Genomic DNA, 19422 nt, shown 5'->3' on the forward strand with positions numbered 1-19422 from the left:
GTTTTGCTGCCAAAGGTGATGTACACCACACGGCGGGGTGTACTCGCGCATTCCGGGTGTGACTTTTGGGCAAATTTTGCAACTTCATTGAATCTCGCTTTCACTGTTTGCGCTTTCGCAAAGGGGCGTTTGGGGGTGTCTATTCTAGTGAGTGATCGTATTTCGGCTGTACCCGCTGTCCAGCCTAATAGATCTCAAATTTAAGCGCTTGAAGTTTTGTTCATTCTACAGCTGCCAGAGTGTTGCTTTCGTTCTAATATTGGCATTGTAGCTTAGGCACGCGTTTGTATAGCCTTTTTTTAACTTTTGAGCCCAACTATAAATAATAGAATCGATCCTTTTTTGTGTTCTTCTACAGTACGATTAGTATTTCCTGATTGCTTTTCCGTACGCAATGGGTTTTGTGTATTGCAATGTTGCATTTATTTGTTATTGTTGAGCAGTAAATGAATTAAACGTTTGACAACCGTGCGCAGAAGCGTAGAGAAGAAGAAAGATGCAGCAAGACAAGACATTGAGTTGAGTTGAGATATGGATAAATATATGCGTATAAATTGTATTAATATTTATAAGTGTGAATATCGAGTATCGAATAAACCTTACATAATCGAACAAAGGTGAAAACGAATGGAACATCCAATTAGAGAACAAAAACACATTCCGAAGTTTTTGAGCACGAAAGTGGACAACAGAAAGAAAAAAGATGTACAAAACAAAATTATATACTGACAAAGAAAAAAAAAAAAAGAAAAACATCAATCTGGTTCGTTAAATTAGTTGTGTTAAACACATTATTTACAGCAAGTTGGTTGAACAAATCATGGATTTATAACACGCACGTTGGTACAAATGAACAATTGTCTATTCAAATCACACAACGAGTTTTGTTTTTGTTTTGCCCCATATAAAAATGTAACAGTTAGCTCTAATGTGAGTTTGCTTTTAAATTTATTTTGCTACGTTAAGCACAAAGAAACATAAACAGTAGTAACTGTACAAACATACAGATTATTTCATTCAGATTAATATCTCCTTCCTTTTGTATGTTGTATATTTATCTCTTCCCGTTAAACAGGCAACGAGTTTTGTTGGCAGTGTTTTACTGGGACAGATCACTTGCGTTAACAAATACGAGTAGCACAATCAAGGCGAATTTGTGTTGCCAAATTTGGTCTGATTTTTGCTAACATTTCTTTAGCGCTTGCAACTGTACACGACGAAACGTAGCGTACGGTACGTGAGTGAACGAGAAGAACGTATAAACAAAAAAACAGTACAGTAAAGTAAATTTAGAGTGGGTGCAGTAAGAGTAACGGTTACCAAGAAAAATGGGCAGTAAATAATGTATCTATCTATGCGACAATAAAACGGGAGGTTTTATTTTCTTGGAGCGGAAACATGGGATGCACTAGATCTTACAGCTAAATGAGTGGCCCCCGCTAGTGGTCGGGAACGACAGTGAACAGTTAGGCAAACTAACAACGGGAGGGATTTGGTTTGTTGTTGAGCGGGGACGTATCAGTAAAGGTTTTGTTCACATACAACTCAAAAAAACACTATCTAGACAGGGTGTGTGAGATATGGCCGGAAGCGAAGGACAGTTTGGAGGGGGGGGGGGGGGGTTGGATTTGATCGGGAATGTGGGAAGGGAAAGGGAGAATTTTGGGTGTTTTTTTTTTGGTTCATTTGTTGTAATTTTCTAGACTAGGTGGTTTATTCTATTGGCCCGGCTTCGTAGGGAAGCCGCACCCGGGCGAACGCAGCTATCATAGGGAAGTAGGTTCTAGTGGGGGGGAAGGGGGGTGGGGTATTTTTGTTAACAAGAACCCAGCGACCAGTGGAACACTGGGCACACTTACCTCGAGCCTGTCGGAGCGTGGAATTTTCTGTTGCGTCGAGACGACGGCCTGCTGCACTACCGGGCCCAGCTGGGACACGCTGGACGGGTCGGAGACGGGACCGAGCAGGGTCGGTACCAGGTGGCCGGGCTGAAAGTATGGACTGTAGGTGCTCGCTGGCATACTAGCCAGGTAGGGATTGGTTGCCTGTGTCAGTTGGGGGGTGAAGTTATTTTAATTTTTTATTTTTAAGGAGGAAGGTTATTGAACATTGTTTTACGGGAGAAGGAATAGGGGGAACAGCCGAAATGAGTGTGGGAAAGGGTTGTGAAGAGAAAGAGAGAGAGAGAAAAAGAAAGAAACAAAAACGAATTAAAGCATTTTTAGTTAGTGTGTAAACCCGCCCAATGTATGGTTTTTGGGATGGTTTCCGGGTGGTTGTGGTGATGGTTTGGGGAGAGGGGGAAGGGAATGGCAAATCAGTGAGCTGCTCCGTGCTCGCTGTGGGGACGTTATCAGGCAAAGGAGAAAGGAACATCAATTTGCAAAGCCAACGCCCTGCTTAAGCGCTTATTTACGCATTGTTTGGCGGAAGAATACGGGAATAGGGGTTCGGTGGCGTAAAAAAGGTAAAGAGGCAGGAGGGTTAGAGAGGCAAACACGAGTGTATGTGGATGTACAAGCGCCTGCGTGTGTGTGTGTACTGCGACATTGAGAAAAAAAGGGTAGTAATTGTCCTTAGTGGTACGAGATTTCGCTGTTTGCTACCAGGTGGCGCTGCTATTTGTTTTTGTTTTGTTGTGGTGTTCTATGAAAAATGTAGTCAAAAAAACTAAAATTAAAAGAATTGGGATAAAGTACTATCAAAATTTTACTAAAATAGGAAAGAAACTGTACGAAATTGGTAAAACAAAAATATCCTTCAGAAGAAGATTTCTGAAGCGTACTACGCCTAAATGTACGCGTTTTAAATGAAAGTGAATAGGTTTTTCATTTCTAGATTGATTCAATCCAATTCAATGTGTCTAATTTTTGGGATTACTAAGTATGCATCGGATCTATTAGAAACGTTATACAAACACACATATCGCGGCTTTCTTTAGGTTCTGCTGAATTATATTTGTTTTTGAGGAAGTAGGGATCGATGCATACGTCCATGAACACCAAACAAAATAAAAACTTTAAACTATGTTCCGTCAACTGACGTTACTATACCTTAACGCGCTATAGACTCTTAAAATAAGGCACACACACACACATACACACACCGGTAAGCAAACAGCGCAAAATCTCTATGAGGTAAACCCCTGCTAAATGTGTAACATCTTCTATACAAATAAAAACACTAACAACACCATGGTAGCAAATGAAGGAAACTAGGCTCATGCACCTCATACACACGCAAAGGCCTGGTGGGCTACATCACCGCACACATCGAGAAGCCCAACTATTGCACTTGGTCCCGGGGTACGGTGCCCGGGAACCGATCTAAAGGACAAAGATCTGCAACTGAAAAACTGAACCACCGTCAGGGGGATGGAGATGGCTCCAAGTGAAACGGGTTGATAGGGCCCGTGAGATACAGGTGAGATGGAAACGATTTTAGTGAGGATGGAGGGTAAATGGGGAGATAAATGATGATTGGAATGTCGGAATTCCAATGGTCGCCCGCTCGCTCTGTAGCTCCGACACTACTACCCGGCGTCTAGAAAAAAAAACATGAATAGCGACAAAATACGCACACACACAAAAACACACACACACACACACACAAACATAATGACGGGGGTTCTCAACCCCCGTGTGTACGAAGAGCAGCAGCAGCAGCAGCGGCGGCAGTAGAGTAGCACAGCAGTAGAGAGTAGCGGCAGTATCATAAGCAGCACCCACAAGCAGCAATTGTTCAGGGAAACCCCCTTCAGGCTGTATGAGGTGTTGTTGCTTCTGAATTTGTGGTCTGTGAGCACGTGGGGCTGTACGAACTAAGCACTAAGAGTCAAACAACGCATTGATCAATGCTCGCAAACGTGGTTCAGGCGAAGCGAAGGAGACAGATAGTGAGTCAGAGCGGTGGTTTGAAGCCAGCCAGTATCGCTCGGTTACTATCGGAATGATAGGGACGCGCGTTCCCAAAACTGTTGAATCTAAATTGGAAGCATGCAGAGTAAGGCGGTTTCGTATACATGTTTGTTTGGCTGGTAAAGGTATGTAATGACTAAACAAAGAAAGCACACAGGAAGACACTCTTAACCTAGTGAGTCACTCTCTAAAGCACGCATACAGAGCACAAGGATACACACGCGGTAGAAAAAAAAAAACACAACTGGTAGGTGGTCACCGTGCGATGGATCTCACAAATGCTGAACTATCTAAAATCTTTTTTTTTGTTGTTGTATCCAACCACGTCACTTCAAGGTGGGTTACTTGAAGCAGATACTGTCCATGCAAATCATTCAGTAGTGGAACAAAAAGTCTTTATTAAAGTCAGATATTTGTAATAAAATCATAACCATTAATGATTAATCTCTTTTCACAAGAACACATGTAAAGTTGGAAACAAACTTCAAAAGAAACAAATAATGATCGCTCAACATAAAAATGATATTTGAACTATCTATTAAAACTAAGTATTAGAGGTTGAAGCTGGTAAATCTCTGTGTAAGAAACAAGAACAGGAACGAAGGAACAGAAAACATGTACCAAAGGGTGGAACATGTTATACAATTATGTCTCAATAAAGTGAAGCAAATGGGAGCATTTAATACAAATTAATTGAACAATTTGGTCTACACACTTCCGAAATTGATGTAAAGCGGTACGTAGAAACAATATAAATTGAAAAATTTCATCCTCAACGTGTAACGTGTGTTTAACTTGAAGGGAAAGTGTAAGTAGAAATTGTTGATAGTATTAGGTAATTTAAGTATTAAAAATTGAGAAAAAAAAACTAAAGAAACAATGCGATTGAGCACGATCTCTGGTGTCGTCCACCAAAGTGTCTCCGCGTTTTACCATCCACATATCAAACTCGAAACAAACAAAAAAATAGAGAAATAGAAAAACATAATTAAGGGGCACAGGCATGTAAAGGCAATTGTGGGGTAGTTCAAGTTCGGTGGGGAGTTCAGTAAAGAAAGGTATTTAATTCATGACATTGCGGGGCGGGGCGGTGGAATTGGTGGTGGAGCAAAAAACGAGAGGGAGAGAGAGAGAGAGAGAGAAAAAAAAAACAAGACAATCCCGCACCGAATCGGTGCGGTGTCGTCTGTGTTGTGAGTAATTACTTTGCAGGTGGTGGTAGTATTGTTGTTATTGTTGTTACTGTTGCCGTTGCAGTGGTTACTGGTGTTATTGTTGCCGGGGGCACTGTGACTGTGGCCGTTGACGACGGTGCTGCTACCGTTGCTGTTGGTGGTGGTGTTGGTGCTGCCGATGCCGTTCGTGCCGTTACAGTGCGTCACCCCGTTCGTTGGCGGCGGCGGCGGCGGTGCATTGCCGTTGTGGTGGGTAACGACGGCAGTCGGACTGTGGCTAACGACGTACGTCGTGTACGGCGGTGGCGGTGCCGTGCCCCAGGCCAGTGTGAACCCGAGGGCAGCGGCAGCCGCGGGCGGTACGGCCGTGGCCACGGTCGTCGCAACTGTTGCGCCGTTCTGCCGTGGCGGAAGACACACACACACACATACACACGAAGGTACACAAAACAAAGTAGTTTGGGAGAGATAGATAGAGAGAAAGAGAGAGATATATATATATAAAGGGAGAGATAGTCAGATGAACAGAGAGAGATAGAGGCAGAGAGAGAGACAAAGAGTGGAAGGCAGAGATACAAATGATCTGCCACGCGGTTTTGTGTACGGGAGGCGTCTAAGGAAATTCCAGAGCTGTTAGTTTGGTTAGTTGTTTAGTTTATTACTGAAATATCTTGTTTCACTGTAGACAGCATCAAACAAAAGTTTATGTTTCAGTATCACATCGTGCTACACGTCACAACAAAATCGTCACAGGTGAACTTTATCCAATGATTTGCATAGTTTTTGGCGTTTTGCCATGCGTATTGCATAATTTTCAGGGCAAACTTTACTAGCTAGCCAACAAGTATGCAATCTGCAACACAAAAGCTCTTCATCAATGAAATCAACTCGATAAAATCGCCCGGACATATTGGTAGCTCTTAACAGTAGCATTTATCGAAGGAAAATGAAGAGTAGAAAACATTGGAAATTAGATTAATTATAGTGAATGTCGAATAGTTTGCTAGAAGTTATATGGCATTCAGTCTTACTTGGGGGAAGTTTCAGCAGAATACAAAACCGATACAAAAACTAAGCAGATGATGCAGAGGAGAAAACTGAGGCAAGCACTCCCAGCAGGCGGGGTACACCGTGCACAAGAAGTTTGAGTGGGAAGGCAAGCCATGGGGTAAGAATCGTGTAACCATTCTGGAGTATCTCTAACAAAAGAAAACAACCAAGGACCTCTGCCAAAGTAGCACAGCCCATGCAGCGAAAATGCCAATGCTTCTTTGCTTCGTATCTAGCTAGCCCTGGCCCAAGCGAAAGCAATCCCTCGCCCTGACACTGGATCCTAAAACGAGCTGCGATTTGCGGTGTTCTACGGGGCCATCCTGCTGCTGGTCCACGGTTTGAGGTCTACTGCGAAAGTACCCAAGGAGGCAGCCTAAATACAAGCGATACTGTGTCGGTACTGTCCCTCGCTTGTGAAGCGGCAAAAGAGGCAAGTTTGAGGGATGGAAGATGGCACCACCGCATATCCACCGGACCAGTGTGGAGAAGAAACTGGGACACGCTTACCGATCGTACGCTCGAGGAAAAGGCTAGCACGGACGGTTGACGGTACTTTGGTGCTAGCTCGTCGCGATCGTTTGTTTCACTCGGACCACCTGCACTAACAATGCGTCCTGCCTTACACTGGTGAGAGCGGTTGGTCGTACCGTACCTCTCAATACCTTAAAAATTACAACAGAACAAAGTAAGTTAAGGATGGTTGGCAAACGTTGGAGAGTATAGGTCGGGGGAGGGTGTAGCCGTAGAAGAATTGCCGCTAGGTGGTGGTTCCTGTCAAAAACATCACTTGACGCCGCTGTTTCGTGCTTAATTTGTGCACTTCCATTGCACAGCCTCAAAACGAACGATTCACGACCTTAGTTTCGGGAAAATCTGAAGTATCTTGAGGTAGCGGACCGAGCGTGCTCGCTCGTTCTATCACTAATTACTGCGCTTGGGGCGGGAATTTGTTGCGCCCACCGAAGGTACACTCAGCTGGATGAAAAGGTATAAATCAATTCAACCACGACTGTAGAATGAGTTGATAGCAATTAAAAGTCTGAAGCCTCTTGACGACACACACTTCTGAGCCGTGGAATTCTGGAGTGAAGTGAGGCAGCCGACATTGCAGATGTGAAACGAGTTTATGATTTTATGAAGCAGCGGAAGAAATTTGAGAGTGTTTGTTTTTAGGTTGATTCGAATTGTATTAGATTGCAAAATGCTAAGGGAAACGAAAAGATATATGTGGGGAAACAAAAAAAAAACGCATAAAAAGATGCAGCTTTGTTTGGTTTGGTTATGTTTTTCTTCCTTTCCGTCAATATTGTAATAGCGAGCAGCCGTGTTAGAATTTCAGGCAAATAATTAGCAAAAAAAAAACATTAGTATTTCTCTCAGAAAAATTCTCACACACGCGAACACAAACAGTCGTCTTTTCTGTTAAGGAATTGAGATAATTGGTTTGAGGTTGATGCGTTTACAAGCAGCTCCTTCACGACGGCACGCGCAACAATTCACAAAGAAACGTTCACGCCTATCGCATGCAGGCAGTCCCAAGATATCGCGTAAGACATTTCTCTTCTCTTCCCAGAACGCTTGTATGGGGACGACGTTGGACGACGCTTACAGATCTCTTGCTGCTCTTGCTCACTGCTGCAGCTCTTCTGCTTCTTCTTCTTCTTGTGGTGTTGTTTTGTTGCTTGGGTAGCCCGCAAAGGTTTACCCGGTAAACGAAATCATAACGAGCGAGCGAGCGAACGTGACGTGTGACAGAGGGAGAGCATGGAAAAGCGCGCAACATAAGGTGTAATGAGAAGAGCTTTGTGGGGAAGAAGATGAAGTGGGTAGGTGAGGTGATAGACGCGATTGATGCGACGATTCGGATTCCGATGAAAGGATGAGTATTCCAATTTGGCACAGATGAATGATAGACGGTTGTGACGAGAGTTCGATGATGGGAGGAGCATTAAATTCAGGTTACAGATACGATAGAGTCACGGGTATGGCGAAACAAAATCAATGACAATTTAACACATTAAACGGGAAACAAACGGTACCGCTCCCGTTGTGCAATGTTTGGAAGTCAATTCGGTGAATCTTAAGAGAAGATATGAACAAACAATGTCCTGAGACTCGAACGCCAGAGCGTCGTTTCCGTTTCCGACATTCGCGTTCACTAGCACTTGCTCTGGGCAGGGGGGGAAGGACATGAAAATGTCCTGTTGGACGCGACTCGTTGGACGACGGTGGCCGAAGCATAGGAGACAGGGCAGGGAACTTACCACTGCTGGCACTTGGCCGGGCAGAACCGGCTGGCCGGGTGAAATTCCCATCTGTTGCATCAGGGCGTTCTTCAAGGCGAGATGGTTTCTTCCGTTAATCAGCAGCTGGTCCTTCAGGTGCTGTGGGGGATGAAAGTATTTACACGGTGGTTTTTCACGATTGCAACGACCCTGGAATGGAAAAAGAGAGAAGTGGAAACATATGTTAAAACAAAACAGTTTAATCATGTTACGCGAGTGCAGCGTACTTAAATTCTTTAAAAAGGCATATTTGAAATGATGATTGCATACATTTCGGCGAATTGATTTTATTTTTATTGCCTTATAAGGGGGTAGGGATTTTGGCGAATGGAAAAGGAACGAGTTCATCAGCTACTTTTTTAAATTTCCATAAGTTTTTTGCAATGATATCACTAAACAATGACTTCTCATATGACAGAGTGTATTGAAAGAGACCAAGTTATCGAAAAAATGTTATATTTGCAATGTGGATTGCATACTTTTAGGCGTTCACTTGTGATGCCAAAGCTACCAATCTGATTATTTGATACTATATCTAACAGCTATTAATTGCAAGCATTTAGTTTAGTAACCTTTTATTCGCAACGTTATTTAAGAATGAAGCATTTTGTATCTAGATTAACTAAGCGGTAGCAACTGCTCGAGCAGATGTCACCAGTTAGTTCGCACAGACCTGATCCCTCGACCCCGGGTGCTGTTGCGACAATATTAATATTTGTACAGTTCTTGTTAGAAAGCTTGTTAGAAAAGCACTACAAGCAAGCGTACGTTCTCTACCCCGCTCCGGCAGCTCGATTGACACGAGATCACGCAAGAAGCTGAAGCTAAACCCCAAATACCAACCGCACAGCAGGTAACACACACGCGGCGTAGCGGTTGGCTTCTGCTGCTGCTGCGACACAACTATCTTATCTCGGGCTAAACCATCCCCAAACCATCGCAAGATGTCCCATGTCCCAGAGCCCAACGACATGCAATAGGTAGGACGATACGGCCATGTTGTGCCGCTTCCGCAAACACTCCAGCACGATCCACCGTCCATACCGCAGTACGAGTGTTGTCAAAATAAATCGCAGCAGCATAACATTGCTCCGTAACATTGTTGTATCACGTATTGCGTTTTGTCCGGTGGGTAGAATTGCCACCGTACCGGTGGCAAGTGTGTGTGTGTGTGTGTGTGTGGGGCAAATCTCGGCAAAATGGAAAAGCCCCCGAGAGTAGCAGCACCGGCCGGTGGTGCTACACGAACAGAAACCGGTCGTTAAGTCAAAGCTTCAATGTGTACGGTTTTTGTCAGCCCCGAACAGGTCCTGTGGAACACCGTCAGACCTCACCGTCTGCTCCAAAGCACGGTAGCCATTTTGCAGCTTGTGTGGCTGTGTGTGTGGACACTCGGGGGCATAGCATGGGTAGTAAACTTCAACACACCCGGGCCACTCTTGCCCTGGGGTCTGCATCTAATAAACGGCATTATATCGGTAGGCGATTTGTGCAATTAAATTTTCAACTTTAATTGAATGTAACGAAATTAATTGAAGCCCAAGGGGGAGAAGGAAACCCAGGTGGCACCGCCACTGAGTGTGCGTGTGTGGACGGACAGCCAGACAAGCCTACAAGCGAAGCCTCAGCGCGTTTGTACATGTTACGGGACAAAATTAAAATACCCCGTTTCGCTACCTTCTACCTTCCACATCCAAACTTTTGCAGCTGCTGGGATAGCAAACTGCATTCGCTGGAACCGTATGCGCAGCATCAGCTTGTAGCGAACCGTACCCACAGGTCATTTCACGGCCAGTAACAACTACAGCACGGAACAGAAACTTCAAACCCGGCACAGCAGCATCCGGAGCCGGTGTGTGTGGTGAGTGCTCTGCACCTAACTCCCTTTTCGCCTTTTCTTGCTTGATTTTGATTGAGCTGCAGCCCAAAAATCAAAATCATTTCGGACTGTCAGCACACAATACACACACACATACAACGAACTCTTCGAAATGGCAGAGAGAAGCTTTAGGGTAAGCCGATTTACTGCACAGCACTGTTGTAAAGTGCTTCACTTCGAAATGGGTTGCCCTGTTAAGGTGCTTTTGGCGAGTGCGTATCAATTACGGTCCACTAACCGCCCGAATGTAGGCAATGGGCGGGGGCAGTGAAAAATGGTTCATGGACAGGGTGAAATGGTGAACACAAATTAATATTCAACCACAGCGCCCCGAAGTGAAACCCAAACGACGAAGTGGGTGAGTTGCTGCACGGGGTTTGACCACGGGAGGCAGTTAAAAAGGTAGCCTTGGTCGAATGGTCGGTTTAAAGGGACCCAAGAGTTGACTTTAACGAGGCTTTTGCATTGTTAGAACAAAATAAAGCATAACATTTTGTCACCTTCTCCGTGCAAACCGCTCGCACGCCATCAAAGCCCTGTCAGTGAGTGATGATTTTATACGTTATGAACGATGCCGACCGCGCTCGGTTGCGTTTTATTTTCGTTAATTTATTTATTCCCAGTTTTACGCGCTCATTCATTGCTGCGTTTTAACGGGCTACCCTCCTACCTACCCAGACCCCCCGTTGGCTGTCCATCAACTACTGTTACTGGCCATTTCGAACTGCTTTATCCTCATCTCAAACACAGCCCACCATGTCGATGGTGGCTGGACGACACACCCCATGACCGCACGTTGGCGTTCAACCGGGCGTTTGCCCTCCACCCGCAAAAAGGATCGTTTTATAGCGAAAGCTCTGGCAAGGCTTGTAAAATGCAAATAAAAAGTAAAGTAAAACAAAAAAACAACTCGCTAAGAGGTTATGCGTGTCAGACAGTGGGCCGCGCAATGACATGTTTCCTGCGAACCGGTGGGGCGAGAGGGAAAAGTTTAATAACACACAAATAAGCTTACTTTTATGATTATCCTTTCTCATCTCTGCTACGGGCCTTTCCACTTTGGCATCCGCCACCGCTTTTGTCACTCAATTTCAGACTTCTTTCGTGGTTTTCCCCCCATCCTCAACGTATTTTGTTGGGTGGAAAATGATGTTTTAAATAATGAAATAAAATACATGACAACTCCAAGTGCAGGGGGCAGGTTGTTGGCAAATTGGAAGCGATGGTGAAAGTGTCACCAAATGAAAAGCCCATCGTTGGATTCCTCGGCACAGATAGGACCAAAGAAAAAAGGGAAAAAACTTCATTGGGAGAAAGAAGCAATCGGTGGAGAGCCCAAACCCATAATGTATTAAAAAGGTTAGCAGAAAATCGCATAATCGTAAAAGAAAAGAACACAATTACTCATTTTAACACCGAATGAAGTGGGTCTGGTGCGTGTGTGTGTGTATATGTGTTTTTCCGCGAGAAGTTACGGCTGTCGTGGAGGTAAGAGAAAAAAAGAAGACAGCCGTAGAGATAGCTCTTAATTAAATTAAATTTACGATCCTTGGAGTTTGTCGGTAAACACTCCGAAATGCCAAAAATCGTAAAAAAAACAGCGCGCCACAGCCGACCACAGACACAGTTTGAGTGCCATCGAACTGCTGTCGAATGAATAGCCCAGTGTGTGTGTGTGTGTGTGGGCGGTGAGTGCACCGGTATGTGGCTCAGGTGGAAAGCACATACTGGAGAGATCATTTGCTGCGCATCCCACCCACCCACACACGCGCGCGTTTTATCTTCTCTGTTGTGCCGCGGAACGGTAAACCACAACACCCTGGTAAACGGTAAACACATCCTTCATCTCTCTTATTAAATGATTACTTTCCAGCACACTGCACACAAACACACAGCCATGTGTGCGCTTCCGTTTTAACAGCTTACTTCACCGGGCCGTGGAAATGAGCAGCAACTACAGCACCCACCCAGCATACCATCGGCGTCGGCGGCGGTGATGTGGCGAAAAATTGCGCTCCCAGCATTCGGCCCAGGCCATCATAACTTTGTCTGTCAGCAGTAAGGTGGGGAGGATGGTTGCGCGTGTGCAACTAAATCACACTCAGCCTCAGTGGGGACGCGGGCGGGCGGCCCGAAATGGGGCCCACAACAACACAGGGCAGAGCTGGCTAATGGAAAAGTGGAATAAAGTGAAACATAGCTCGCCACACCCCGCACCCGCTCCACGCCGGTGACACCCGACGATGATTTGCCTTCTCACGTGAGCGCGAGCGGTAATGGTGATGGAAAGTCTCAGGCCCAAAGGTCCCCTCCTTCCCTATCCGGGCTACTTTTTGCGAGGCTGCTGCTCGGACGACGTGAACGATGGTTGAAGTGGAAAATGAAAACAATATTCATTATCATTATGATTACGATCAACATCAGTCTCTCCCGTTCATCATCGGAAATGGTGCCTTGGATGTGAGATGTGTGCACACACACATATACAAAAGGAAGTATCGTGATAAAAGCGGCCCACCCCTGGGTTTGGGAGTCTGCTGCTGCTGATGGATTGTGGTGTGGTACGATAGCGAGATGGAGCGATGGAAGCTACGGAGCCCCGAAACGATGCAGCATTATGGAAAGTGAAAGTGGAATTCGGGCCCACGGAATTCTGGCCGTAGAAGAACCGAGTCAGCAAGTGAAAATGAACAAACTGTCACTGCCGAAACGTTCGCCTAACCAAATATCGCTGGCCGAAGTGTAATGCCTTTTGGGTTTCGTAATGATGATGGCATGGTGGTTTCGTGCAGGTAGTTTTGTTTCACCATTTTATACGCTAATATTGTTTTAAAGCTGTTTTTTCAAGAAGCCACGGAGACATAATGCTCGCACACGTAAGATAGATGATGGATTGGTTTTTTGATCGGGGAAAAGCGCGGCTTTAGCAGGAATTAATTTGTTGAGCAATGATTTTCTAATTAGATTTTTGAAAAGGCACTAAATATAGATGAGTAAACAACTCATTTCGCATGAAAACGTTCAATTGCATACATTTAGGCGCTATTACTGCAAAACTACTTCGAATGCAAATTTACGCAAATCCATCGTATAGCATTAGCACTAATAAAGCGCCATCTGACGAGAATGGATCACATTAAACATTTCTATCTGCCCACCGTCTTCTTCACTATTTTTTATGACACCAATGGCTGTGGGTCGCCTTTTAAACGATGCTAATAAAAACTAGTCCACCAATTCCACGCTAGTACCCTGCTTAAACCATGGCCTGAAGAATGGCAAATAGCCGTGAAAGCAACCCTAGTGCTGCCCAGCCCATAAGCACCCAGCGAGACGACAATCATTAAATTCTAATCGTTGCTTTGGCGCGCCAGAACGAAATTATGCCAGAGAGAGAGCCGAGGGTTGTTCCGGTGAGCGAAAAGCATCCCCAGGCCGGAAGTGCGGTAGAAAGTGGAGCTTGTGTGGCAAACAAAGCCACACAGAACGAAAAAACAACTACTACCCGACGCGTAAGGGCAATAAAGCTGACTAGACGCTGGGCGCCTGGGCGCACCAGAATGGGCAGTAAAAGTAAAAGCGGATGGGTTTCCTTTGCCGCGCACGGAATCGGAATCGGTCAGTTTAACGGTCTTCGCGTGTCTTTGTGAATCTTCTGTTGCCATTCTGGGTATGCGGCCGTGTGTCAATGGGTGCAATTTATAACGTATCCGCCGTTCTGTACACACCAACGGCGACAGAGCGCACGACCGTAGTCAGTAAGGATGTTCTATGTATTTTTTTCTTCTTTTTTTCCGAAATCCATTAACGATTAGCACAGGTCGTTTCGTTAGAATGGAGCAGCGTCGCAGGATCGCAGGAACAAGCGAAAGAAGGTTAAGGAATATCGCTCCCCCGGGGGTTCAAGCAATGAATGGGCTGACATGTTCATGTTCAGTCCAATGGGCGAACTGTCCGAACGGGATGATCAGGCAACATGTTTATAGCGTTGGTTCGGTGTTATTCGATTTTATGTGTGCATACATTGACGAAAAATAAAACAAAAAAGTGACAGAAAAAGTTTCAGCAAAGGAAAAACAGAAGACAAACAAACACTTTGTCAGTCGCCGCATAGCAACCGGCGAAGATAATTGCAGAAGTTGTACTATTCATTCGAAAACTAACATCATTGCCAATGCGCCTAAATGTATGCAAACCCCAAGTCGTAATAGTTTAAAAGTATGCTTCAAAACGGGGATGTTCCAGGGTTTGTGCTTTTTGTCTGTAATTATGGCAATCAACTCAGTCTGCGATTCGCTAAACTATGGTAATATCTTCCTCCTACACCGTTTTCGTTCCATCACTCCACCCAATTTCCAACTCCTGAATACATAAAACATTTTCAACATTATTAAACACGTAACCCGCTGCGACACGATGGCCTACGGCAAAAACGAGAGTGATAAGTTACTGCCCTTTCATTGCATCCGCTGCATCCACGGTAGGGTTTGGGCACGACCTGCTAACGCCTACAAAAACGAACCGAAAATGGCCATTTGGTCACGAGCTCGCCCGCTCACTCCGCGCGTCACAGTTCGCGACATAACAAAAACCAACGAGTGCAAAACGTAGTCGTCGTCGTCGCCTGCTGGTTTGCGGCCCTATGATTCACTTCCGGGCGTCGATGAAACAACAGTGGGCGTCCCGTATTCTGTCTCCCCGCCTCTCTCAGCACCTCTTCCCCAGCAACACTATTTCGATTGCGTTTGTGTGTGTGTGTGTCCTTGTTTATTTGCTTGTGCTTCAATTGCTAATTCAACAAGTACTCCCATTCCCGAGCCAAAACCAAGACTCGAGAGCAAAGGATAACAGCAAGAGCCAACACGGAGGAAACCATTTTGTTCTTTCACAAGTGCGCCTTTCACACAAGTTTTGAATAGACGGGAGAAAGCTTTTTGTTTTCGCTACAAAGCGTTGGCAAAATGTCGGTGTGTTAGTGACCGAAACAAACCACTGCACCCCGGAACGAAATGACCTTTTTTTTTTGCTTTCATTATTTGGACTTCCGGCGATGGCATTCACGCCTTTGCATTCATTGGCAATAAACATATGTTATTTGAGGAAGGTTATGATGTTTCCAAGTGGTCGAGTCGGTCCCTTCATTCGGGCGGTTGTTTGCTGTGCTCCGTTTTTATACACCAAGCAACGAAGACGAAGTCCACCACACTGCGCTTCCGAGTGCCTTTCTTTTTGGTGTGCTGTTGTTTCCTGCAGCAACAGTGCTGTGCCCATTATTTTACCCCTTTCGTCGGTGCTGTGTTTGTGTGCTCGAAGAATGGTCCTGGCTGCTCATTTGTACCAAACACACACACACACACACAAGCCGTCCGCATGAAACACTTGGAACCTTGGACCGGCGGCTACCGAGTGACGATGACGATGGTGGCAAAATTGCTATCGTCGTGTGTCGTTTAATGCTTGGTTTGCGGTGTGTTCGTCTTAATGCGTACCCGCCGCCCGTCCCGTCCGGGCGTCCCGTCAACTAACTACCGGTACTCGGTCACTGGTTGCCGGCGACGATGGCAACGATGCAGAACATGGGACGGAAAAACAAAAACCGGATCTCCGGTGTTTTTCCAACATCGGTCTGCACTGCATACACCCGGTAGAAAAGGGTTGCTAGTGCTGCATTTACACCTACACCGCTCACCTCTGAAGCGGCAACTGTGAAACGAGTCAAAGATACTATTTGTGTGTGGTTGTGTGTGTTTTTTTCCCACCAGATGGCAGATCAAGACCAAAGACTGCAAAGGGGGAAGATTTATTGTGAAGACACGGGCAGGCAGTAGGCAGCAAAAATGAGGACACCAAACGACGCCAAGAGCGAGCGGCACTGAACACTAGATTTCATCCCTGAGAGCGAAAGCGAGACAGCGCCATCTGACGGCATTGCATTAAAGGTAGCAAGTGTCAAACGGGTGTCGTCTCTCCTGTTGCGCCAAAACCCTGTTGAAAGAAGGATAAGCACGGAGTGGCAGCAGACTGTGGCAGCAAAAAAGCGAAGAATAAAAACCACCCGCCACAGCAAAGAAAAGGAAGCGGAACAAAAGCGGTGTTTTCATACGACAGAAATTAAGTGCCAGTCCTTTCAAGTGTCATTAATTCTGGGGGCCGACTCTTTCGCACTTTCTCTGGCGAGTCCTGGCGAGGGATGGGGCAGCAACGCTTCTGCTACGCTTCCGAGGGGCCTGGCTATTGTTTTTGGCATCGCTGTATAGAGCGGAGCGTGCTGAGAAGTTTCTTGGGTGCGAGCAGGTCCTTCCCTCTATAGGGTGTGCGGTAAAAGGATGAATTATTGTGATCTTGGTTTTTGCCGTTTTTGCTAATGTGGAGTCAAGCACGGGCGGTGTCGCTGCTGCGGAGGAGCTTGTGTGATGAACAAGAGCTTAATTTTCTACTCATTTTATTCCAGCACCAGTACCATCTAGTGCCAGAGCAAAGCAATGCTTCCTGTACAGCGCGTTAGAAAATACAAACAAAAGGGGAAAGGCGAGCGTGTGAGAAAGAAAAAGACTAAACTCCGGCAGTCCGACAAAACACCTTCGTTGCAGTGGAAAACGATTCTCCAGGGGGAGAAAAACTCCCCGGCAAAACTGCACTCTATCCAAGCACACACACACAACAACAGCGCCGGGAACGGGATCCGGGTGGGAAGATAATTTAATCAACGAGTTTGTTTTGCTACCCGTCTGCTATTGAAGTTTATGATTCTTGTGGCCGTTGGCACAACGGTCGATGCGAGGGGAGAAGCAAAAATAGAGATAAAGAGAGTAAGAGTTTCAGTTTTGTTTTTTTTGCCACTGCAATCTTCATTCCAGCGCCGGAAACTGATCCCACCGTTGAGTCACTGTTTGTCAGCGAAGATGAGCGAAAGGGAATCGTTTTTAAATATTAAAACCGAAAGCAAACGATTTGCTCTTCCCCTTAGGGGTGGCGGGTTGTTGCAGCGTGTTGCTTGCAATTAGCCACCAGAGTGCCGGATGTTTGTGTGTGAAATGGGCTGCATATTAGGCGAGAGCTTTACAGTTGCGGTTATCTAGAACAAGCAGCTGATAATAATTATTTGTGCAAACTTCCCCTTAGCTGAGTTTTAATGTTTGTGTCTAATAATTAAGCAGACCCCACTTGGTCTTGGTAGCAGCAAACTATCAAGTTTGAAAATAAAGAAGAAAGGAAGTTCACGCTTATAATTTGCTTTATGCAAAACTTGGTCCTTTCGAGCCGGATAAACCGCACGATTGTAGCTCGGTGCAGCAACCACAAGTGGGCCCTATTGCTGCTAACATGGTTGCTCTCTCGTGTAGTGTAACAAACGAGCAAGTTCGCTTGGGATAGCAGGCACCACTGTACTGGAGCTTCTTCCTTCGTTCCAGTATCATCCTAAACCGCTCATCGTTCTTCGTTTTGGTAAGCACTTACCTAAGGTAATTTGTTGTAATAGAGCACACAACCGACCATCCCGCTTCCCGCTGGCTTGTTGCTATTGAATGAACAACTGTGAACATATACACACACATACGGGTCTTCATTACGCGGAAAAAGAAGATTCCGCTGCTCTCTCTCTCTCACTCTCACCCGGTGATAGGATAGACTACTTGGGCTGAGGTACGTTGACCGGCTGACATACCGCACACAGTCCACAAGTACACAAGTTGGTAAATATTTTCACAAAAACCCGACCCAGACCGGCCCCGGATGACATCGTGTGTCATGGTTACACGCCAGCACACACCCACACAACCGCGTCGTGGTATTTTGTCGCTTGCAAAACACTCTCCATCGTCCCGTGCGTGGGTAGGTAGCGTGGAGAGCACCGCGGAGCGGTTTATTAAGGTTTATAAATATTTGTTTCCCAAGCCACAGCGAGCTCTCTGTAAAGGGTGATCCATTTTTCCTACAGTTGAAGAATGTTTGAAACGAGCGGTAGTGGTATGTGTGCTTGTCTGGATCTATTCAACTGGACGCCACACCACTAGAGCTAGAGATCATCATTGAAAAGACGGGATGCGCTCTAGTCAATATTTTCCATTTTCCGACTTGTAGCGATAGCCGTACCTACCCGAGTGAACCGTACATCTCCGATCGGTTGAAGCGTTCTGGTTGAGTTGTTGCTGCTAAACTGATGAAAATGTACGCTACTGTAGAGCTATTATGTTTGGCTGTATTGAAAGCATTCCTTTGTTTTAAAACCACTGAACAGTGTACAACTTTTGCTGATTAATTCTGGCAGTTTTGCTTGTGGAGCTTCTTGCGTCTTTTGTACATTGTAACCCATAATCCCTGAACAACCGGGGAAGTAATATACTGCAATATAAATTCACTATTTTATCATCACTACTCACGCAGCTCGCTAGTGTCGGGATACGACAAACCATACCACTAATCGAAAGCATCACCATCTGATGTTACTGGCGCAGTGTACTGATGTCCCCCTGGAGGCAAACTAGCACAGGCATCGCGGGGCAACTGGCGTGTACAGCAGCCCATTTCGCCCCCATTTTCGAAACGATACGCGGCACAGAATGACAGTCATATGCAGTTAACAGCTGCCATCAACGAACTGCGTGCGTATCCTTGCGATACGGTGTGACGCGTCGTTAATTGCCGTCCCGTAACCCAGTGCGCTATGCTGCTAGTAGCGCTCCCTCCCGGCCAACCCGAAGCAATATCCATTAAACTACAACGCCGTTCGTCGTTCAGACATTTGCCCCGACATTTGCACTGACACTTCCGAGAGATCCTTCCGGCCATCAAAGGCTTACCGTGGCTTCCCCATCATGACAGCTAGCGCCATCTCGCTAGACACTATCGAACAACAGCTCCCCAGATAATAGTGCAAGGATGGTGGCGCCATCGCCATAGCAAAGAACTGTGTGCCCAAAAACCCCCCAACAATGGGGCACTTGTCGCTCATAATCCGGAGCGGAAGTTTTCGGTTAAGCGTTCCTCCTCCCCCCGAGCACTTACAATGTTATAGAGAAGCAAAAAAAAAAGCCCCGAAGACGGTTGCGATATCTTGCGGATGTATCTATCATGCCAGAAGGTTGCCATCGAAAGCCGCACACTCCTGGTCC

General features: G+C 45.8%; 1 protein-coding gene across 1 annotated transcript in view; it reads right to left on the minus strand.

The window, feature by feature from the left end:
- LOC120900112 (serine-rich adhesin for platelets) overlaps positions 1-19422 on the minus strand; it is a 257168-nt gene that overhangs the window by 22143 nt on the left and 215603 nt on the right. Inside the window, exons 2-3 of the mRNA XM_040306717.1 lie at positions 8410-8580; positions 1860-2045 (exon numbers count right to left, since the gene is read on the minus strand). Of these exons, the coding sequence (XP_040162651.1) occupies positions 1860-2045; positions 8410-8580 (357 nt within the window). The remainder of the gene's footprint in view (positions 1-1859; positions 2046-8409; positions 8581-19422) is intronic.

Source organism: Anopheles arabiensis, chromosome 3 (genome assembly GCF_016920715.1).
Source record: "Anopheles arabiensis isolate DONGOLA chromosome 3, AaraD3, whole genome shotgun sequence".
In the NCBI taxonomy this organism is placed as follows: domain Eukaryota; kingdom Metazoa; phylum Arthropoda; class Insecta; order Diptera; family Culicidae; genus Anopheles; species Anopheles arabiensis.